This window comes from Panulirus ornatus, chromosome 7 (assembly GCF_036320965.1).
Source record: "Panulirus ornatus isolate Po-2019 chromosome 7, ASM3632096v1, whole genome shotgun sequence".
NCBI classification, from domain to species: Eukaryota; Metazoa; Arthropoda; class Malacostraca; order Decapoda; family Palinuridae; genus Panulirus; species Panulirus ornatus.
In genome coordinates this window covers 25,484,467-25,509,466 of record NC_092230.1, presented here as the reverse complement: position 1 = coordinate 25,509,466, position 25,000 = coordinate 25,484,467, and the positions used below count along the sequence as shown (strand labels likewise).

Here is a 25,000-nt window from a genome sequence, read left to right as displayed (position 1 = left end):
TATATATATATATATATATATATATATATATATATATATATATATATATATATAACTAATGTTCTTACTTATTGTTGCTGTCTCTTCACAGACCTTAGATATGTTTGAATCAGATGGCTGTGACAACTGTGATGAATTTTTGCGGATGAAACAGAACCGTGATCAAGTGTTTGACTGCACTTCTTCCAATTTTGATGGGTAAGTATGGCAAGTTCTCCATTTCTTATATTACGTGAGATTGAGTTTTTGGCACTTTTTTACCAACAAATCATAATTTAAGAAGATTCCTGTAAAGAGAATATGATTACAATTGACTTTACAGACACATTATAGTTTTACTCCTTCAGTGTGCAATTGAATTTTTTGGCGTTTCCCTGAGTGCAAAACTGATTTTTTTTATGTTTATCGAAAGTGTACAAAAAGAATATTTTTTTTTCATACTATTTGCCATTTCCTGCGTTAGCGAGGTAGAGTTAAGAACAGAGAACTGGGCCTTAGAGGGAATATCCTCACCTGACCCCCTTCTCTGTTCCTTCTTTTCTCTGTTCTTATTTTTAATTTTCCAAAAGAAGGAACAAAAAGAATATATCTTATTAATTTTTCATTGAATTAAAACTTAACCTTTCTTAGTTTAGGAAAAATACATTACTCACTAGGTTGGATTTTGTAATTACACAAAAAATTTCACAACTTTTGTAACTTTTTAGATGCATGTAGGTTCACAAAATAATGATTGGGGTAGTAAATACATTACAGGATTTACCGGATTGGCCAGTTCAAAGTACAGGTAGCCTAGGCACTATGGACAACAGTTAGGATTCATTGATATCCTGGTTGTCACCAATGCCAGCACTACAGGATTCAAGTCCATGCATTTGGGGATCCAGTATGAATCGTAGATGGTAAAGGAATTCTTGAAAAATGAAACATTTAGTGAAAAAGATGATTTAATGAGAATAAATTTGTGTAGGGATGTAATGGGTAGTTTGGGATACTTTTGTCATTAATTGATATGACAGCTGCTGATGCTGAAGGGCAAAGTTCCAGCCAGTTATAAGTGTATCAACTGTCAGTTGTTAGAGTCTAGCCATTAGTGCAGTAGTGCTACCATTTAGTACAATGGCATACCAACAGTCACATTTCAGAAGACTTTGCCAAATCATCGTCTGACTTAGTTGCTTGAATAACAGTGACAGAATGAACCATATGAAAAATATTAGAATTGACACATTTGAATTACAACAATAAAGCTGGGAATTTTCCAGGATTGAGTTGTCAGTTTTTCCCTGGGAATACAGGATTTTGGTATCATGCTTGTTGAAACCTAGCAGTATTAGGTGCAACAGGTGCATCATTTTCCTTGAAAAGATGTATGCATAGTCACCCACCATGGCCACATTGGGTTACTGAGGCCTCTAGGCAGTTCCAGTGACTCATCCTTAGTTGGTGTTCCCATGTATGTCCAGCCTGCAGATCCTGCAGTGCATGCAGATTTCAGCTTGTGATCGAAAACTGTGTTGATTCAATTGAGGACATCATTCAACTGAGCTTGTCTCAGTTGAGGACGATAGTTGACGCAATTGAGGACATCATTCAACAAATCTTGTCTCAGTTGAGGACGATAGTATTGGAAGGGTTAAGAGAATTCCCTTTTAAGAAATATGATTTGAGCTCGTGAAATTAACTCCCTTGGTATGTTTAAGAATACTCTTGAAAACTTTACTTCAAGTCCACAGCTGACATAATTAGTGTTTCCTTAGCTACACATAAAGTTAAGTATTTCTTTAGTCATCTGTGCCCTTTCCTACTCCTACCACACTGATCTCTTTAAGTTTCTGGTGTCCACAGTCACAAACAACCTCAAAAGGACCCAATGGTCTGATGCTATTTGTATTCCTTTGAATTGTACGTAGGGCTGTCATGTTACACAAATTCACACCTAAGGAATTTATGAATAACTGCCAGAAAATTTATGATATAGAATGTAAATTCTAGTTAAGTTTAATGCTTCCAGGACCCAGTTTCTATCCATCTCCCGATTGAAAATTCCTCACAACTCTCATCTCTCTTTTAAAAATACTTAACTGAATGAACATACTTGCTATTACTGTAACATACACTCATTCTTGGAAACCCTAATTACAGAAATGGCTAAGTTTGCCTTTAAGAAACTGTGAGTCCTTTTTAGATATTGAAATTATTTTCTCCTGAACAGTTGCTCCATTTATTCAAAGGATTGTTTCTTCCTCGTATGGCTTATTGCTCTCACGTCTAGGGGGATGGGTCTAGCTCAGCATTCTTACATAACAGAGTTGAATCCAAAACATTCAACTTATAAGCTCTCCCAGGCTAACTTCAAAACTTGATCCACTTGCCTTTTTTTTTTTTTTTTTTTTAAGGCATCAGTCATGGATAAAAGTCCTCATCAAGGTTAGGCCTCAACATGGATATAGAGAAGATTATGAAAGGGACAAACAAGGGAAAGTATTTATGAAATTTGGAGGAAATGAAAAGCATTTTAAAATGTGCCAGGTCATAGTTATTGAGAAGGACATGAGCGGGTAGAGAGTTCCAAAGCTCTAAGGTGTAGAGAAAGAAATAGTTATCAAAATGGACCACCCCTGAGTTGCCAATGGTCAAACAGTAATCATATAATGCAGCAGCTTGCGGGATATAGCATGGCATTACTTTGGTTTTTGTTCACAAGAGCTGGCTGCAATGACGGTAACATTAAGAATAACCTTACAATAGAATTATTAGTAAGTGTTTGAGGATAAATGTAGCTATATTTTGTCAACAGTTGGGGTGAGAGACTATCAGTAAATTTTAGGGAGAATAAAAAGATGTTCTGGAAGGAGGTAAATAGGGTGCGTAAGACAAGGGAGCAAATGGGAACTTCAGTGAAGGGCGTAAATGGGGAGGTGATAACAAGTAGTGGTGATGTGAGAAGGAGATGGAATGAGTATTTTGAAGGTTTGTTGAATGTGTCTGATGACAGAGTGGCAGATATAGGGTGTTTTGGTCGAGGTGGTGTGCAAAGTGAGAGGGTTAGGGAAAATGATTTGGTAAACAGAGAAGAGGTAGTAAAAGCTTTGCGGAAGATGAAAGCCGGCAAGGCAGCAGGTTTGGATGGTATTGCAGTGGAATTTATTAAAAAAGGGGGTGACTGTATTGTTGACTGGTTGGTAAGGTTATTTAATGTATGTATGACTCATGGTGAGGTGCCTGAGGATTGGCGGAATGCGTGCATAGTGCCATTGTACAAAGGCAAAGGGGATAAGAGTGAGTGCTCAAATTACAGAGGTATAAGTTTGTTGAGTATTCCTGGTAAATTATATGGGAGGGTATTGATTGAGAGGGTGAAGGCATGTACAGAGCATCAGATTGGGGAAGAGCAGTGCGGTTTCAGAAGTGGTAGAGGATGTGTGGATCAGGTGTTTGCTTTGAAGAATGTATGTGAGAAATACTTAGAAAAGCAAATGGATTTGTATGTAGCATTTATGGATCTGGAGAAGGCATATGATAGAGTTGATAGAGATGCTCTGTGGAAGGTATTAAGAATATATGGTGTGGGAGGCAAGTTGTTAGAAGCAGTGAAAAGTTTTTATCGAGGATGTAAGGCATGTGTACGTGTAGGAAGAGAGGAAAGTGATTGGTTCTCAGTGAATGTAGGTTTGCGGCAGGGGTGTGTGATGTCTCCATGGTTGTTTAATTTGTTTATGGATGGGGTTGTTAGGGAGGTGAATGCAAGAGTCCTGGAAAGAGGGGCAAGTATGAAGTCTGTTGGGGATGAGAGAGCCTGGGAAGTGAGTCAGTTGTTGTTCGCTGATGATACAGCGCTGGTGGCTGATTCATGTGAGAAACTGCAGAAGCTGGTGACTGAGTTTGGTAAAGTGTGTGGAAGAAGAAAGTTAAGAGTAAATGTGAATAAGAGCAAGGTTATTAGGTACAGTAGGGTTGAGGGTCAAGTCAATTGGGAGGTAAGTTTGAATGGAGAAAAACTGGAGGAAGTGAAGTGTTTTAGATATCTGGGAGTGGATCTGTCAGCGGATGGAACCATGGAAGCGGAAGTGGATCATAGGGTGGGGGAGGGGGCGAAAATTTTGGGAGCCTTGAAAAATGTGTGGAAGTCGAGAACATTATCTCGGAAAGCAAAAATGGGTATGTTTGAAGGAATAGTGGTTCCAACAATGTTGTATGGTTGCGAGGCGTGGGCTATGGATAGAGTTGTGCGCAGGAGGATGGATGTGCTGGAAATGAGATGTTTGAGGACAATGTGTGGTGTGAGGTGGTTTGATCGAGTAAGTAACGTAAGGGTAAGAGAGATGTGTGGAAATAAAAAGAGCGTGGTTGAGAGAGCAGAAGAGGGTGTTTTGAAATGGTTTAGGCACATGGAGAGAATGAGTGAGGAAAGATTGACCAAGAGGATATATGTGTCGGAGGTGGAGGGAACGAGGAGAAGAGGGAGACCAAATTGGAGGTGGAAAGATGGAGTGAAAAAGATTTTGTGTGATCGGGGCCTGAACATGCAGGAGGGTGTAAGGAGGGCAAGGAATAGAGTGAATTGGAGCGATGTGGTATACAGGGGTTGACGTGCTGTCAGTGGAGTGAATCAAGGCATGTGAGGCGTCTGGGGTGGACCATGGAAAGCTGTGTAGGTATGTATACACGTGTGTGGACATGTGTATGTACATGTGTATGGGGGGGGGGGGTTGGGCCATTTCTTTCGTCTGTTTCCTTGCGCTACCTCGCAGACGCGGGAGACAGCGACAAAGTATAAAAAAAAAAAAAAAAAAAAAAAAAAAATTTTTTGTCAACAACACTATAGTCATTTCACTCACTACATTACTAATATATTATGGTACATGGTAACTCATGCTTAAGTCATCACACACACTTGTCTGCAGAGTAGTGCACACCACCACTGCTTCCCACCAAGGAACATGGCTTCCCCAAAAGGAACATTGCTTTTTCCACAGCTTTGGGCTTGTTGTTTTTCTGAAGTTCACTTCTCTTTTAATAGATGAGATAAGCAGTTTCCATAACATTATGGGAACATTATCAGTAAACTCTCGAAGATAAATGAAGGCTATGTTTTGTCAGCAGTACCACAACCACATTCCTCACACACTACAGTACATTTTAATTCATGCATCATTCATCACACAAACTTGCTGTCTGCTGAGCAGTTCGTTAGCTACCCACCAAGGAACACTGCTTCCTTTGTGTTTGCCAATGGTCAAACAGTAATTATATAATGCAGCAGCTTGCGGGATATAGCATGGCATTACTTTGGCTTTTGTTCACAAGAGCTGGCTGTAATGACAGTAACATTAAGAATAACCTTACAATAGAATTATTAGTAAGTGTTTGAGGATAAATGTAGCTATATTTTGTCAACACTATGGTCATTTCGCTCACTACATTACTAATATATTATGGTACATGGTAACTCATGCTTAAGTCATCACACACACTCGTCTGCCGAGTAGTGCACACCACCACTGCTTCCCACCAAGGAACACGGCTTCCCCAAAAGGAACATTGCTTTTTCCACAGCTTTGGGCTTGTTGTTTTTCTGAAGTTCAGTTCTCTTTTAATAGATGAGATAAGCAGTTTCAATAACATTATGGGAACATTATCAGTAAACTCTCGAAGATAAATGAAGGCTATGTTTTGTCAGCAGTACCACAACCACATTCCTCACACACTACAGTACATTTTAATTCATGCATCATTCATCACACAAACTTGCTGTCTGCTGAGCAGTTCGTTAGCTACCCACCAAGGAACACTGCTTCCTTTGTGGCTCTGGGCTCAAAATGTCTTTCACTCCATCTTTCCATTTCAGTTTGGTTTCCCACTTCTTGTTCCCTCCACATCTGACACTTGTATCCTCTTTGTCAATCTTTCCTGACTCATTCTTTCCTTATGTCCAAACCACTTCAACACACCCTCTTCTGCTCTCACCCACACTCTTTTTATTTCCACACATCTCTCTTACTCTTTCATTACTTACTCGTGAAACCACTTCACACTACATATTGTCCTCAAACATTTCACTTCCAACACATCCACCGTCCTCTGTACAACCCTATCTATAGCCCATGCCTTGCAACCATATAGATTGTTGCAACTACTATTCCCTCAAACATACCCATTTTTGCTCTCTGAGTTAACATTCTCTCCTTCCACTAATTCTTCATTGCTCGTGGAACCTTCGCCCCTTCCCCCACCCTGTGACTCGCCTCTGCTTCCATGGTTCCATTTGCTGCTAAGTCCACTCCCAGATATCTAAGACACTTCACTTTCTCCCATTTTTCTCCATTCAGACTTACATCCCAATTAACTTGTCTCTCAACCCTACTGAACCTAATAACCTTGCTCTTATTCACATTTACTCTCAACTTTCTCCTTTCACACACTTTTCCAAACTCAGTCTCCAACTTCTGCAGTTTCTCACCCGACTCAGCTACTAGAGCTGTATCATCGGCAAACAGCAACTGACTTACTTCATAGACTCTCTTACTCCTAACTCACTCTAAAACTCTTGCATTTACTTCCCTAATCACCACATCCATAAACAGCCATGAGGACATCACACATCCCTGACACAGACAAACCTTTTTTGGGAACCAATCACTCTTCTCTCTTCCTACTCATACACATGCCTTACATCCTTGGTAAAAACTTTTCACTGCTTCTAGCAACTTTCCTACCACACCATATACTCTTAAGGCCTTCTCCAGATCCATAAATACTACATACAAATTCATCTGTTTTCCTAAGTATTTCTCACCCACATTCTCCAAAGCAAACACCTGATCCACACATTCTCTACCACTTCAGAAACCACAGTGCTCTTTCCCCATCTGATGCTCTTTACATGCCTTCACCCTCTCAATCAATACCCTCCCATACAGTTTCCGAGGAATACTCAACAAACTTGTGCCTCTGTAGTTTGTACACTCACCTTTATCTCCTTTGCCTTTGTACAGTGGCACTATGTATGCATTCCACCAGTCCTCAGGCATTTCACCATGATCCATACTTATGTTGAATATTCTTACTGCAAAGCCATCAGAACCTGCCGCCTTGCTGGATTTCATCTTCCGCAAAGCTTTCACTACCTCCTCTCTTAACCAACCCATTCTCCCTGACTCTCTCACTTTGCGCTCCACCCCAACCAAAACACCCTATATCTGCCACTCTCTCATCAAACACATTAACAAACCTTCAAAATACTCCCTCTCCTTCTCACTTCACTACCTGTTATTACTTCCCTACTTGCCCCCTTCACCAATGTTTCCATTTGTTCTCTTGTCTTACACATTATTTTACCGCTTTCCAAAACATCTTTTCATTCTCCCTAAAGTTTAATGATAGTCTCTCATCTCAACTAATTTACCCTCTTTTTCAACCCTTGCACCTTTTTCTTGTAGATCCTGCCACTTTTTTTTTTTTTTTATACATCTATCAGTCATTTGCACTCCTTCCTTGCAAGTATCATCCAAATGCTTCTGTTTTCTCTTTCACTAACAACTTTACTCCTTCATCCCACCACTCACTACCCTTTCTAATATGCCTACCTCCCACCTTTCTCATGCCTCATGCATCTTTTGCACAAACCATCAGTGCTTCCCTAAATACATCCCATTCCTCACCTGCTCCCCTCAGGTCATTTGCTCTCACCTTTTGCTATTCTACATTCAATCTTTCCTGGTACTTCCTCACACAAGTCTCCTTTCCAAGCTCACTTACTCTTGCCACTCTTTTCTTTCCAACGTTCTCTTTTCTTTTTTGAAAACCTCTACATATCTTCACCTTTGCCTCCACAAGATAGTGATTAGACATCCCTTCAGGTGCCCCTCTCAGTACATTAACATCTAAAAGTCTCTCTTTTACACGCCTATCAATTAACACGTAATCCAATAATGCCTTTTCACCATTTGTCCTACTTACATTCATATACTTATGTATATTTCTCTTAAACCAGGTATTCCCAGTCACCAGTCTTTTCCCAGCACACAAATCCACAAGCTCTTCACCATTTCCATTCACAACACTGAATACCCTATGCACACCAATTATACCCTCACCTGTCACATTGCTCACCTTCACATTTAAATCACCCATCACTAAAATCTGGTCTCGTGCATCAAAGCTGCTGATGCACTCAATCAGCTGTTTCCAAAACACTCGCCTCTCATGATCTTTCTTCTCATGACCAGGTGCATAAGCACCAATAATCACCCATCTCTCTCCGTCCACTTTCAGTTTTACCCACATCAGTCTATATATATATGCATATATATGTATGTTAGCGGGTGGGTCTTTCTTTGTTTCCAGGTACTAGTGCAGGAAATGGTGATCAAGTATAGTAATGATAAGATAATGGCTAGGGTTTATAAAATATCCATATTATTTTGTTGACTACAAGTCTTGTATGAATTGATCTGCTAGCACATTTAAACATAGATTCAGCAGTTTGGATGGCATGCACCATGGTATCCTGGTATAGTATGGGTAATTTCGGTGTTTAATTGTATTGGATAGATGGAATTCCTATTTGGCTCCCATCTCCCTCCCCATACAGTACAAATAGGTAAATACAAGAGTTGGGTTTACCCAGCTGCTACCTTCTTATTTGGTGAGTTTGTGATATCTATGACAAACAGGGGTTGCCATACACAATCAGTGGCAGCTCTGAAGGTACAACTTGGTATTGTAATGGTAGGTACTGCCTAACTCACTAGATATTCATAAAGGTATACACTGTGTTCTATAGCTGCCCATCTGGTAGTGAGTAGTGGCCACCATTGAAGTATCAGAGAAAACAGCTCATGATGGAATTCTTACATTGCTTCTGCTGACCTCTGTTTCAAAACCTTCAATTTCTAATTGATAACATGATATTGTAAGTTTTATTTTTTCCTTATTTTTCTCCACATTTCTCTCGAGAAAGTTTTTGCCTAACATGTGAATTGATAATCAAGATATTTAGAAATATTTGGGAAGAAATACCTAAAGAGGATGGAATTCTCACCTAGTTCCTGCAGGCCATCATTTCAAATACAGTGAACACATAATTGAGGAGATTTTTTTTTTTCATACTTTATCATCATTTCCTGCATAAGTGAAGTAGTGCCAGGAACAGATGAAGAAAGACCACATCTGTTCACATACATTCCTTAGCTGTCATGTTTAATGCACCAAAACTGCAGCTCCCTATCCACATCCAGACCCCACAGACCTTTCCGTGGTGTACCCTGAAGCTTCACATTTCCTGGTTAAGTCCATTGACAGCACATTTACCCCAGTATACCACATCATTCCAGTTCATTCTATCCTGCACACGTCTTTCACCCTCCTACATGTTCAAGCCCCTATCAGTCACAATCTTTTTCACTCCATTTTTTCATCTTCACTCTGTATTTTCAATATGATATCCTACCCAGTTTTTGTTATTAGGGTCTTACCCATTACATGAATTAATAATAAAATTAAATATCAGAAAATTAGAAGTGAAATAAGTGGAAATCTTTTTGTGCATTAGCAAAGATCTTTGGTTTAAAACTTTCAGCACATGATTAATGAAATATCATAAATTGTGTTTTTTCTCAATTTTCTATACAGTTTTCTTCAGTATGTTCTTACTTAATGAGTGAGGGGAGAAACATCTACATTCTGAAAAGGTAGGAGAAAATAGGTGAAATAAATGAAGTTCCTACAAAGCATTTGGGATCATCTTCAGTAGAACATTTATCATGTATAATTGATGAAATGATGTGGTAGATTTTATGGTTCTTATGATTTTTGTACACAGTTCTCTTCAGTAGGTTCTTGTTTTAGAAATACCGGAGAAAATATGTGAAATAAATGAAAGTCTTACCTGCCATTAGCAATCTTATGATGATCCCATTCCACTGGCCATGTGAATTGAGAGTTTTGCACATATATTAGAATAATGGGTGCAATGTAGGTAGATGTGAAATAGTAACATCAGATAGAAAACACATGAAATGTCACTACTTATCATGTCATATATACTAATGAATAACTGTCCTGTAAGACCACATATCCAGGAAATTTGTCTAACATCTTCCAAACCCTCTTCAGACCCAAAAGATGAACCTGTATACTAGAAAATAAGTGTTCATTTTGACCAAAAAATGTAATACATATACACAGAAAAAAGTATGTGAAAAATTAGAAAACTTGAAAGTAGCTGCTTCACCTCTCATCTTGCAATATGTGTCATAAATAAAGTTATAGGCTTTGGATTTTCATTGAAGAGGGGAAGATGCACAGTTTTTTTCCCCTTAAATTTTGCCTTTAGTCTGATTTTCTGTTTACCATGTATATTCTTATTTATAATAGTTTATTAGTTAAATGTTCTCATTTTGATGATGTCAGATAAGACAAGGAATTATTCTAAAAGAAATACTTTTTATAGATATGACATATAGTGTTTGAGGGGTAATGTGTTTGAGCCTAACTTTTTTCTTTACTCCTTTCTATAGTTTCATCGCACTGATGAGCCCAGAAGACAGTTGGGTCGCAAAGTGGCAACGCATAAGTGAGTATTTGTTTTACTGCATATAAGATCACTCTTTTTCTGTGACTTAATTTTTTGTATCATTTGTGCCATATCTTGCCTTTAAAGTAAGTTGTTGTATCCAAAATCTTACCCCCACGTTTTTGTTACCACTCATATCCACATCTTAAAATACACCCATCCCATGCTGCATGAAAAACAGATATTCTTGTTCTTGTGGCTTATCAGTATACTTCTAGATATCAGTGTTAATAGGGTTAACAAATTTCAGACAAATATGTTTGAGCATCAGATTGGGGAAGAGCAGTGTGGTTTCAGAAGTGGTAGAGGATGTGTGGATCAGGTGTTTGCTTTGAAGAATGTATGTGAGAAATACTTAGAAAAGCAAATGGATTTGTATGTAGCATTTATGGATCTGGAGAAGGCATATGATAGAGTTGATAGAGATGCTCTGTGGAAGGTATTAAGAATATATGGTGTGGGAGGAAAGTTGTTTGAAGCAGTGAAAAGTTTTTATCAAGGATGTAAGGCATGTGTACGTGTAGGAAGAGAGGAAAGTGATTGGTTCTCAGTGAATGTAGGTTTGCGGCAGGGGTGTGTGATGTCTCCATGGTTGTTTAATTTGTTTATGGATGGGGTTGTTAGGGAGGTAAATGCAAGAGTTTTGGAAAGAGGGGCAAGTATGAAGTCTGTTGGGGATGAGAGAGCTTGGGAAGTGAGTCAGTTGTTGTTCGCTGATGATACAGCGCTGGTGGCTGATTCATGTGAGAAACTGCAGAAGCTGGTGACTGAGTTTGGTAAAGTGTGTGGAAGAAGAAAGTTAAGAGTAAATGTGAATAAGAGCAAGGTTATTAGGTACAGTAGGGTTGAGGGTCAAGTCAATTGGGAGGTGAGTTTGAATGGAGAAAAACTGGAGGAAGTGAAGTGTTTTAGATATCTGTGAGTGGATCTGGCAGCGGATGGAACCATGGAAGCGGAAGTGGATCATAGGGTGGGGGAGGGGGCGAAAATTCTGGGAGCCTTGAAGAATGTGTGGAAGTCGAGAACATTATCTCGGAAAGCAAAAATGGGTATGTTTGAAGGAACAGTGGTTCCAACAATGTTGTATGGTTGCGAGGCGTGGGCTATGGATAGAGTTGTGCACAGGAGGATGGATGTGCTGGAAATGAGATGTTTGAGGACAATGTGTGGTGTGAGGTGGTTTGATCGAGTGAGTAACGTAAGGGTAAGAGAGATGTGTGGAAATAAAAAGAGCGTGGTTGAGAGAGCAGAAGAGGGTGTTTTGAAGTGGTTTGGGCACATGGAGAGAATGAGTGAGGAAAGATTGACCAAGAGGATATATGTGTCAGAGGTGGAGGGAACGAGGAGAAGAGGGAGACCAAATTGGAGGTGGAAAGATGGAGTGAAAAAGATTTTGTGTGATCGGGGCCTGAACATGCAGGAGGGTGAAAGGAGGGCAAGGAATAGAGTGAATTGGAGCGATGTGGTATACCGGGGTTGACGTGCTGTCAGTGGATTGAATCAAGGCATGTGAAGCGTCTTGGGTAAACCATGGAAAGTTGTGTAGGTATGTATATTTGCGTGTGTGGACGTATGTATATACATGTGTATGGGGGTGGGTTGGGCCATTTCTTTCATCTGTTTCCTTGAGCTACCTCGCAAACGCGGGAGACAGCGACAAAGTATAATAAAAAAAAAAAAAAAATGTTTGAGCATATACCCTATATACCAGTTTGGTATTTCCTTTTAGGAATGTGTGTTAGAAAGTGAGCCCTTCATTGGTCACTGGTTTTGATGAATATTTTCTGTTAGCTGAGACATCATGGGCAACTGAATGCCCTTATCAAGGCAATCTCTTAAGTGGTACAGTGTGTGAAAGGAGAAAGTTGAGAGTAGATGTGAATAAGAGCAAGGTTATTAGGTTCAGTAGGGTTGAGGGACAAGTTAATTGGGAGTTAAGTTAGAATGGAGAAAAACTGGAGGAAGTGAAGTATTTTAGATATCTGGGAGTGGACTTAGCAGCAGATGGAACTATGGAAGTGGAAGTGAATCACAGGGAGAGAGAAGGGGTGAAGATTCTGGGAGCATTGAAGAATGTGTGGAAGGCGAGAATGTTATCTTGGAGTGCAAAAATGGGTATATTTGAAGGAATAGTGGTTCCAACAATGTTATATAGTTGCGAGGCATGGGCTATATATAGGATTGTACGGAGGAGGGTAGATGTGTTGGAATTTAAATGTTTAAGGACAGTATGTGATGTGAGGTGGTTTGATCAAGTAAGTAATGAAAGGGTAAGAGAGAGAGATGTGGTAATAAAAAGAGTGTGGTTGAGAACAGAAGAGGGTTTGTTGAAATGGTTTGGACACATAGTGAGAATGAGTGAGGAAAGATTGACAACGAGGATATATGTGTCAAAGGTGGAGGGAAGAAGGAGAAGCGGGAGACCAAATTGAAGGTGGAAGGATGGAGTGAAAAAGATTTTGAGCGATCGGGGCCTGGACATACAGGAGGATGAAAGGCATGAAGGGATAGAGTGCATTGGAACGATGTGGTATACCGGGGAACATCAGTGAAGGGGAAAAATGGGGAGATGATAACAAGTAGTAGTGATGTAAGAAGGGGCTGGATTGAGTATTTTGAAGGTTTGTTGAATGTGTTTGATGATAGAGTGGCAGATATAGGGTGTTTTGGTCGAGGTGGTATGCAAAGTGAGAGGGTTAGGGAGAATGACTTGGTGAACAGAGAAAAAGTAGTAAAAGCTTTGCGGAAGATGAAAGCCAGCAAGGCGGTGGGTTTAGATGGTGTTGCAGTGGAATTTATTAAAAAAGGGGGTGACTGTGTTGTTGACTGGTTGGTAAGGATATTTAATGTATGTATAACTCATGGTGAGGTGCCTGAGGATTGGTGGAATGTTTGCTTAGTGCCATTGTACAAAGGCAAAGGGGATGAGAGTGAGTGCTCAAATTACAGAGGTATAAGTTTGTTAATATCCCTGGGAAATTATATGTGAGGGTATTGATTGAGAGGGTGAAGGCATGTACAGAGCATCAGATTGGGGAAGAGCAGTGTGGTTTCAGAAGTGGTAGAGGATGTGTGGATCAGGTGTTTGCTTTGAAGAATGTATGTGAGAAATACTTAGAAAAGCAAATGGATTTGTATGTAGCAGAGATGCTCTGTGGAAGGTATTAAGAATATATGGTGTGGGAGGCAAGTTGATAGAAGCAGTGAAAAGTTTTTATCAAGGATGTAAGGCATGTGTGCGAATGGGAAGAGAGAAAAGTGATTGGTTCTCAGTGAATGTTAGTTTGTATCAGGGGTGTGTGATGTCTCCACGGTTGTTTAATTTGTTTATGGATGGGAGGGTGAATGCAAGAGTTTTGGAGAGAGGGGCAAGTATGCAGTCTGTTGTGGATGAGAGAGCTTGGAAAGTGAATCGGGTGTTGTTTTAGTGTTTCAGATATCTGGAAGTGGATTTGGCATTGAATGGAACCATGAAAGAGGAAGTGAGTCACATGGTGGGGGAGGGGGCGAAAGTTCTGGGAGCGTTGAAAAATGTGTGGAAGGCGAGAACATTATCTCGGAAAGCAAAAATGGGTATGTTTAAGGAATAGTGGTTCCAACAGTGTTATATGGTTGTGAGGCGTGAGCTGTAGATAGAGTTGTGCGGAGGAGGGTGGATATATATATATATATATATATATAAGTATATTTATATTCATTTATTTATTTTGCTTTGTCGCTGTCTCCCGCATTAGCGAGGTAACGCAAGGAAACAGACAAAAGAGTGGCCCAACCCACCCTCATACACATGTATATACATACACGTCCACACACGCAAAATATACATACCTATACATCTCAATGTACACTTATATATACACACACAGACATATACATATATACACATGTACATAATTCATACTGTCTGCCTTTATTTATTCCCATTGCCACCCCGCCACACATGGAAAAACAACCCCCTCCCCCCTCATGTGTGCGAGGTAGCGCTAGGAAAAGACAACAAAAGCCCCATTCGCTCACACTCAGTCTCTAGCTGTCATGTAATAATGCACCGAAACCGCAGCTCCCTTTCCATATCCAGGCCCCACAGAACTTTCCATGGTTTACCCCAGATGCTTCACATGCCCTGGTTCAATCCATTGACAGCACGTCAACCCCGGTATACCACATCGTTCCAATTCACTCTATTCCTTGCACGCCTTTCACCCTCCTGCATGTTCAGGCCCCAATCACTCAAAATCTTTTTCACTCCATCTTTCCACCTCCAATTTGGTCTCCCACTTCTCCTCGTTCCCTCCACCTTTGACACATATATCCTCTTGGTCAGTCTTTCCTCACTCATTCTCTCCATGTGCCCAAACCATTTCAAAACACCCTCTTCTGCTCTCTCAACCACACTCTTTTTATTTCCACACATCTCTCTTACCCTTACATTACTTACTCGATCAAACCACCTCACACCACATATTGTCCCCAGACATCTCATTTCCAGCACATCCACCCCGCTGTGCACAACTCTATCCATAGCCCATACCTCGCAACCATACAACATTGTTGGAACCACTGTTCCTTCAAACATACCCATTTTTGCTTTCCGAGATAATGTTCTCGACTTCCAAACATTTTTAAAGGCTCCCAGAATTTTCGCCCCCTCCCCCACCCTATGATTCACTTCCGCTTCCATGGTTCCATCCGCTGCCAGATCCACTCCCAGATATCTAAAACCCTTTACTTCCTCCAGTTTTTCTCCATTCAAACTTACCTCCCAGTTGACTTGACCCTCAACCCTACTGTACCTAATAACCTTGCTCTTATTCACATTTACTCTTAACTTTCTGCTTTCACACACTCTACCAAACTCAGTCACCAGCTTCTGCAGTTTCTCACATGAATCAGCCACCAACTCTGTATCATCAGCGAACAACAACTGACTCACTTCCCAAGCTCTCTCATCCACAACAGACTGCATACTTGCCCCTCTTTCCAAAACTCTTGCATTCACCTCCCTAACAACCCCATCCATAAACAAATTAAACAACCATGGAGACATCACACACCCCTGCCGCAAACCTACATTCACTGAGAACCAATCACTTTCCTCTCTTCCTACACGTACACATGCCTTACATCCTCGATAAAAACTTTTCACTGCTTCTAACAACTTGCCTCCCACACCATATATTCTTAATACCCTCCACAGAGCATCTCTATCAACTCTATCATATGCCTTCTCCAGATCCATAAATGCTACATACAAATCCATTTGCTTTTCTAAGTATTTCTCACATACATTCTTCAAAGCAAGCACCTGATCCACACATCCTCTACCACTTCTGAAACCACACTGCTCTTCCCCAATGTGATGCTCTGTACATGCCTTCACCCTCTCAATCAACACCCTCCCATATAATTTACCAGGAATACTCAACAAACTTATACCTCTGTAATTTGAGCACTCACTCTTATGGGCTTTGCCTTTTTACAAAGGCACTATGCAAGCATTCCACCAATCCTCAGGCACCTCACCATGAATCATACATACATTAATTAACCTCACCAACCAGTCAACAATACAGTCACCCCCTTTTTTAATAATTTCTTCTGCAATACCATCCAAATCTGCTGCCTTGCCGGCTTTCATCTTCCGCAAAGCTTTTACTACCTCTTCTCTGTTTACCAAATCATTTTCCCTAACCCTCTCACTTTGCACACCACCTCGACCAAAACACCCTATATCTGCCACTCTATCATCAGACACATTCAACAAACCTTCAAAATACTCACTTCATCTCCTTCTCACATCACCACTACTTGTTATCACCTCCCCATTAGCCCCCTTCACTGAAGTTCCCATTTGCTCCCATGTCTTACGCAATTTATTTACCTCCTTCCAAAACATCTTTTTATTCTCCCTAAAATTTAATGATACTCTCTCACCCCAACTCTCATTTGCCCTCTTTTTCACCTCTTGCACCTTTCTCTTGACCTGCCTCTTTCTTTTATACATCTCCACTCATTTGCATTTTTTTCCTGAAGTCTGTTGGGGATGAGAGAGCTTGGGAAGTGAGTCAGTTGTTGTTCGCTGATGATACAGCGCTGGTGGCTGATTCATGTGAGAAACTGCAGAAGCTGGTGACTGAGTTTGGTAAAGTGTGTGGAAGAAGAAAGTTAAGAGTAAATGTGAATAAGAGCAAGGTTATTAGGTACAGTAGGGTTGAGGGTCAAGTCAATTGGGAGGTGAGTTTGAATGGAGAAAAACTGGAGGAAGTGAAGTGTTTTAGATATCTGGAGTGGATCTGGCGGCGGATGGAACCATGGAAGCGGAAGTGGATCATAGGGTGGGGGAGGGGGCGAAAATTCTGGGGGCCTTGAAGAATGTGTGGAAGTCGAGAACATTATCTCGAAAGCAAAAATGGGTATGTTTGAAGGAATAGTGGTTCCAACAATGTTGTATGGTTGCGAGGCGTGGGCTATGGATAGAGTTGTGCGCAGGAGGATGGATGTGCTGGAAATGAGATGTTTGAGGACAATGTGTGGTGTGAGGTGGTTTGATCGAGTGAGTAACGTAAGGGTAAGAGAGATGTGTGGAAATAAAAAGAGCGTGGTTGAGAGAGCAGAAGAGGGTGTTTTGAAGTGGTTTGGGCACATGGAGAGAATGAGTGAGGAAAGATTGACCAAGAGGATATATGTGTCGGAGGTGGAGGGAACGAGGAGAAGAGGGAGACCAAATTGGAGGTGGAAAGATGGAGTGAAAAAGATTTTGTTTGATCGGGCCTGAATATGCAGGAGGGTGAAAGGAGGGCAAGGAATAGAGTGAATTGGAGCGATGTGGTATACCGGGGTTGACGTGCTGTCAGTGGATTGAATCAAGGCATGTGAAGCGTCTGGGGTAAACCATGGAAAGCTGTATAGGTATGTATATTTGCGTGTGTGGATGTATGTATATACATGTGTATGGGGGGGTTGGGCCATTTCTTTCGTCTGTTTCCTTGCGCTACCTCGCAAACGCGGGAGACAGCGACAAAGTATAATAAAAAAAAAATAATGTTTGAGCATATACCCTATAATACCGTTTGGTATTTCCTTTTAGGAATGTGTGTTAGAAAGTGAGCCCTTCATTGGTCACTGGTTTTGATGAATATTTTCTGTTAGCTGAGACATCATGGGCAACTGAATGCCCTTATCAAGGCAATCTCTTTAGTGGTACAGTGTGTGAAAGGAGAAAGGTGAAAGTAGATGTGAATAAGAGCAAGGTTATTAGGTTCAGTAGGGTTGAGGGACAAGTTAATTGGGAGTTAAGTTAGAATGGAGAAAAACTGGAGGAAGTGAAGTATTTTAGATATCTGGGAGTGGACTTAGCACCAGATGGAACTATGGAAGTGGAAGTGAATCACAGGGAGAGAGAAGGGGTGAAGATTCTGGGAGCATTGAAGAATGTGTGGAAGGCAAGAATGTTATCTTGGAGTGCAAAAATGGGTATATTTGAAGGAATAGTGGTTCCAACAATGTTATATAGTTGCGAGGCATGGGCTATATATAGGATTGTACGGAGGAGGATAGATGTGTTGGAAATTAAATGTTTGAGGACAGTATGTGATGTGAGGTGGTTTGATCAAGTAATATGAAAGGGTAAGAGAGAGAGATGTGATAATAAAAGAGTGTGGTTGAGAACAGAAGAGGGTTTGTTGAAATGGTTTGGACACATAGTGAGAATGAGTGAGGAAAGATTGACAACGAGGATATATGTGTCAAAGGTGGAGGGAAGAAGGAGAAGCGGGAGACCAAATTGAAGGTGGAAGGATGGAGTGAAAAAGATTTTGAGCGATCGGGGCCTGGACATACAGGTGGATGAAAGGCATGAAGGATAGAGTGCATTGGAACGATGTGGTATACCGGGGAACATCAGTGAAGGGGAAAAATGGGGAGATGATAACAAGTAGTAGTGATGTAAGAAGGGGCTGGATTGAGTATTTTGAAGGTTTGTTGAATGTGTTTTGAATGATAGAGTGGCAGATATAGGGTGTTTTGGTCGAGGTGGTATGCAAAGTGAGAGGGTTAGGGAGAATGACTTGGTGAACAGAGAAAAGGTAGTAAAAGCTTTGCGGAAGATGAAAGCCAGCAAGGCGGTGGGTTAGATGGTGTTGCAGTGGAATTTATTAAAAAAGGGGTGACTGTGTTGTTGACTGTGGTAAGGAATTTAATGTATGTATAACTCATGGTGAGGTGCCTGAGGATTGGTGGAATGTTTGCTTAGTGCCATTGTACAAAGGCAAAGGGATGAGAGTGAGTGCTCAAATTACAGAGGTATAAGTTTGTTAATATTCCTGGGAAATTATATGTGAGGGTATTGATTGAGAGGGTGAAGGCATGTAAGAGCATCAGATTGGGGAAGAGCAGTGTGGTTTTTAGAAGTGGTAGAGGATGTGTGGATCAGGTGTTTGCTTTGAAGAATGTATGTGAGAAATACCTAGAAAAGCAAATGGATTTGTATGTAGCAGAGATGCTATGTGGAAGGTATTAAGAATATATGGTGTGGGAGGCAAGTTGATAGAAGCAGTGAAAAGTTTTTATCAAGGATGTAAGGCATGTGTGCAAATGGGAAGAGAGAAAAGTGATTGGTTCTCATTGAATGCTAGTTTGTATCAGGGGTGTGTGATGTCTCCACGGTTGTTTAATTTGTTTATGGATGGGAGGGTGAATGCAAGAGTTTTGGAGAGAGGGCAAGTATGCAGTCTGTTGTGGATGAGAGAGCTTGGAAAGTGAATCGGGTGTTGTTTTAGTGTTTCAGATATCTGGAAGTGGATTTGGCATTGAATGGAACCATGGAAGAGGAAGTGAGTCACATGGTGGGGGAGGGGGCGAAAGTTCTGGGAGCGTTGAAAAATGTGTGGAAGGCGAGAACATTATCTCGGAAAGCAAAAATGGGTATGTTTAAGGAATAGTGGTTCCAACAGTGTTATATGGTTGTGAGGCGTGAGCTGTAGATAGAGTTGTGCGGAGGAGGTGGATATATATATATATATATATATATAAGTATATTTATATTCATTTATTTATTTTGCTTTGTCGCTGTCTCCCGCGTTAGCGAGGTAACGCAAGGAAACAGACAATAGAGTGGCCCAACCCACCCTCATACACATGTATATACATACACGTCCACACACGCAAAATATACATACCTATACATCTCAATGTACACTTATATATACACACACAGACATATACATATATACACATGTACATAATTCATACTGTCTGCCTTTATTTATTCCCATTGTCACCCCGCCACACATGGAAAAACAACCCCCTCCCCCCTCATGTGTGCGAGGTAGCGCTAGGAAAAGACAACAAAAGCCCCATTCGCTCACACTCAGTCTCTAGCTGTCATGTAATAATGCACCGAAACCGCAGCTCCCTTTCCATATCCAGGCCCCACAGAACTTTCCATGGTTTACCCCAGATGCTTCACATGCCCTGGTTCAATCTATTGACAGCACGTCAACCCTGGTATACCACATCGTTCCAATTCACTCTAGTCCTTGCACGCGTTTCACCCTCCTGCATGTTCAGGCCCCAATCACTCAAAATCTTTTTCACTCCATCTTTCCACCTCCAATTTCGTCTCCCACTTCTCCTCGTTCCCTCTACCTCTGACACATATATCCTCTTGGTCAGTCTTTCCTCACTCATTCTCTCCATGTGCCCAAACCATTTCAAAACACCCTCTTCTGCTCTCTCAACCACACTCTTTTTATTTCCACACATCTCTCTTACCCTTACATTACTTACTCGATCAAACCACCTCACACCACATATTGTCCTCAGACATCTCATTTGCAGCACATCCACCCCGCTGTGCACAACTCTATCCATAGCCCATGCCTCGCAACCATACAACATTGTTGGAACCACTGTTCCTTCAAACATACCCATTTTTGCTTTCGGAGATAATGTTCTCGACTTCCAAACATTTTTAAAGGCTCCCAGAATTTTCGCCCCCTCCCCCACCCTATGATTCACTTCCGCTTCCATGGTTCCATCCGCTGCCAGATCCACTCCCAGATATCTAAAACCCTTTACTTCCTCCAGTTTTTCTCCATTCAAACTTACCTCCCAGTTGACTTGACCCTCAACCCTACTGTACCTAATAACCTTGCTCTTATTCACATTTAATCTTAACTTTCTGCTTTCACACACACTACCAAACTCAGTCACCAGCTTCTGCAGTTTCTCACATGAATCAGCCACCAACTCTGTATCATCAGCGAACAACAACTGACTCACTTCCCAAGCTCTCTCATCCACAACAGACTGCATACTTGCCCCTCTTTCCAAAACTCTTGCATTCACCTCCCTAACAACCTCATCCATAAACAAATTAAACAACCATGGAGACATCACACACCCCTGCCGCAAACCTACATTCACTGAGAACCAATCACTTTCCTCTCTTCCTACACATACACATGCCTTACATCCTCGATAAAAACTTTTCACTGCTTCTAACAACTTGCCTCCCACACCATATATTCTTAATACCCTCCACAGAGCATCTCTATCAACTCTATCATATGCCTTCTCCAGATCCATAAATGCTACATACAAATCCATTTGCTTTTCTAAGTATTTCTCACATACATTCTTCAAAGCAAACACCTGATCCACACATCCTCTACCACTTCTGAAACCACACTGCTCTTCCCCAATCTGATGCTCTGTACATGCCTTCACCCTCTCAATCAACACCCTCCCATATAATTTACCAGGAATACTCAACAAACTTATACCTCTGTAATTTGAGCACTCACTCTTATGGGCTTTGCCTTTTTACAAAGGCACTATGCAAGCATTCCGCCAATCCTCAGGCACCTCACCATGAATCATACATACATTAATTAACCTCACCAACCAGTCAACAATACAGTCACCCCCTTTTTTAATAATTTCTTCTGCAATACCATCCAAATCTGCTGCCTTGCTGGCTTTCATCTTCCGCAAAGCTTTTACTACCTCTTCTCTGTTTACCAAATCATTTTCCCTAACCCTCTCACTTTGCACACCACCTCGATCAAAACACCCTATATCTGCCACTCTATCATCAGACACATTCAACAAACCTTCAAAATACTCACTTCATCTCCTTCTCACATCACCACTACTTGTTATCACCTCCCCATTAGCCCCCTTCACTGAAGTTCCCATTTGCTCCCTTGTCTTACGCAATTTATTTACCTCCTTCCAAAACATCTTTTTATTCTCCCTAAAATTTAATGATACTCTCTCACCCCAACTCTCATTTGCCCTCTTTTTCACCTCTTGCACCTTTCTCTTGACCTGCCTCTTTCTTTTATACATCTCCCACTCATTTGCATTTTTTCCCTGATTGAGAGGGTGAAGGCATGTGCAGAGCATCAGATTGGGGAAGAGCAGTGTGGTTTCAGAAGTGGTAGAGGATGTGTGGATCAGGTGTTTGCTTTGAAGAATGTATGTGAGAAATACTTAGAAAAGCAAATGGATTTGTATGTAGCATTTATGGATCTGGAGAAGGCATATGATAGAGTTGATAGAGATGCTCTGTGGAAGGTATTCAGAATATATGGTGTGGGAGGCAAGTTGTAAGAAGCAGTGAAAAGTTTTTATCGAGGATGTAAGGCATGTGTACGTGTAGGAAGAGAGGAAAGTGATTGGTTCTCAGTGAATGTAGGTTTGCGTTAGGGGTGTGTGATGTCTCCAAGGTTGTTTAATTTGTTTATGGATGGGGTTGTTAGGGATCTGAATGCAAGAGTTTTGGAAAGAGGGGCAAGTATGAAGTCTGTTGGGGATGAGAGAGCTTGGGAAGTGAGTAAGTTGTTGTTCACTGATGATACAGCGCTGGTGGCTGATTCATGTGAGAAACGGCAGAAGCTGGTGACTGAGTTTGGTAAAGTGTGTGAAAGAAGAAAGTTAAGAGTAAATGTGAATAAGAGCAAGGTAATTAGGTACAGTAGGGTTGAGGGTCAAGTCAATTGGGAGGTAAGTTTGAATGGAGAAAAACTGGAGGAAGTAAAGTGTTTTAGATATCAGGGAGTGGATCTGGCAGCGGATGGAACCATGGAAGCGGAAGTGGATCATAGGGTGGGGGAGGGGGCGAAAATCGTGGGAGCCTTAAAGAATGTGTGGAAGTCGAGAACATTATCTCAGAAAGCAAAAATGGGTATGTTTGAAGGAATAGTGGTTCCAACAATGTTGTATGGTTGCGAGGCGTGGGCTATGGATAGAGTTGTGCGCAGGAGGATGGATGTGCTGGAAATGAGATGTTTGAGGACAGTGTGTGGTGTGAGGTGGTTTGATGGAGTAAGTAACGTAAGGGTAAGAGAGATGTGTGGAAATAATAAGAGCGTGGTTGAGAGAGCAGAAGATGGTATTTTGAAATGGTTTGGGCACATGGAGAGAATGAGTGAGGAAAGATTGACCAAGAGGATATATGTGTCAGAGGTGGAGGGAACGAGGAGAAGTGGGAGACCAAATTGGAGGTGGAAAGATGGAGTGAAAAAGATTTTGTGTGATCGGGGCCTGAACATGCAGGAGGGTGAAAGGAGGGCAAGGAATAGAGTGAATTGGATCGATGTGGTATACCGGGGTTGACGTGCTGTCAGTGGATTGAATCAGGGCATGTGAAGCATCTGGTGTAAACCATGGAAAGCTGTGTAGGTATGTATATTTGCGTTTGTGGACGTATGTATATACATGTGTATGGGGGTGGGTTGGGCCATTTCTTTCGTCTGTTTCCTTGCGCTACCTTGCAAATGCGGGAGACAGCGACAAAAAAAAAAAAAAGGAAAAAAAAAATATTGTTATCCATGGGGATAGGGGAGAAAAAATACTTTCCACGTATTCCCTGTGTGTCGTAGAAGGCGACTAAAAGGGGAGGGAGTGGTTGGCTGGAAATCCTCCCCTCTCGTTTTTTTTTTAATTTTCCAAAAGAGGGAACAGAGAAGGGGGTCAGGTGAGAATATTCCCTCAAGGGCCCAGTCCTCTGTTCTTAATGCAACCTTGCTAACACAGGACATGGCGAATAGTATGAAAGAAATATATATATGGTGAAATCACACTTCAGTAGGATTTTATACTATTTTGTTTGATGTGTAATTTTTCTGTTTTTCTGGCATGAAATGTTTCATGGAGGTAATCCACCTCATCAGGTGACAGTACTAAACAAAGTTTTTAAAATCCCAACATCACACTTAAGTCCCACCATCCAGCACTAGTCTGTACAGACCAACCACTGTCTGCTCTGTCTGGCAGTAACTGTTGTAAGGGAGAGTGATTAAGTGGGGTCATGTGGTGGGGTTTGACCTGGGTATCTGGGTGTGTCTTGAACGACTTTTTTTATATTTTTGTGTTTTGTCAGTTCTCTTATAATGAATTGGTTGGTGCTGGGATGGGCTTTTAAATTGCCTGGAGATGAATTAGAGATTTTAGTATTAGCAGTTAAGACAGATTCAATGATGTTACATGTAGTAAAATGGGTGTGTCGTGAATGACTTTTTTTATATTTTTGTGTTTTGCCATTTCTCTCATGATGATTTGGTTGATGCTGAGATGGGCTTTTAAATTTCTGGGGACAAATTAAAGTTTTTAGTATTTGCAATTAAGACAGATTCAATTATGTTGCATGTAGTATAATCAGCAGAGGGGTTAGAATAACGGGATTTTCAAAATCTATGGTGTGATCATTTTCATGACATTTAGCAATCGCATTATTGTAGTCATCCCTGCGCACTGCATGATGGTGCAAATAACACCTCTCCATTACAGTTTTTCTGGTCTGGCCTACCCTTACAACCATTGAGTGAAGAGCAACCAAATCATTCTTGTGATTATCACAAAAATAAGAGCAGGAAAAGCATTATCTTGTAGGGGAGGTTAGATATATTGAGTGCTATTATGCTAGTCAGCTTGGAGTTGATATAGCTGGAGTTCTTGGTTTGCCTGCTGTATCACAGAGATCAGTTCATGAGATTGTTTATAAAGTGAGACAGCACTACCCTTTGTTACCTCCCACCTTCTGCATGCTGTGCACTTCTCTAACACGTCAACATTGCTTCCCTAATTAGCTCCCATTCCTCACCCACTCCCCTTGCTTCATTTCTTCTCACCCTTTACTATTCTGTTCCCAATCTCTTCTGATATTTTTTTTGCATGTTTTTTTTCCAAGAGACATCACGCACCCCTGCTGCAAACCGACATTCACTGAGAACCATTCACTTTCCTCTCTTCCTACTCATACACATGCCTTACATCCTTGATAAAAACTTTTCACTGCTTCTAACAACTTGCCTCCCACACCATATATTCTTAATATCTTCCACAGAGCATCTATATCAACTCTTATCATGTGCCTTCTCCAGATCCATAAATTCTACATTCAAATCCATTTGTTTT

General features: G+C 41.0%; 1 protein-coding gene across 1 annotated transcript in view; it reads left to right on the top strand.

The window, feature by feature from the left end:
* The window catches only part of spt4 (Transcription elongation factor subunit spt4), a 43,973-nt gene that overhangs the window by 5,731 nt on the left and 13,242 nt on the right, over window positions 1-25,000 (top strand). Inside the window, exons 2-3 of the mRNA XM_071663353.1 lie at window positions 92-198; window positions 10,524-10,579. Coding sequence (XP_071519454.1) covers window positions 92-198; window positions 10,524-10,579 — 163 coding nt within the window. The remainder of the gene's footprint in view (window positions 1-91; window positions 199-10,523; window positions 10,580-25,000) is intronic.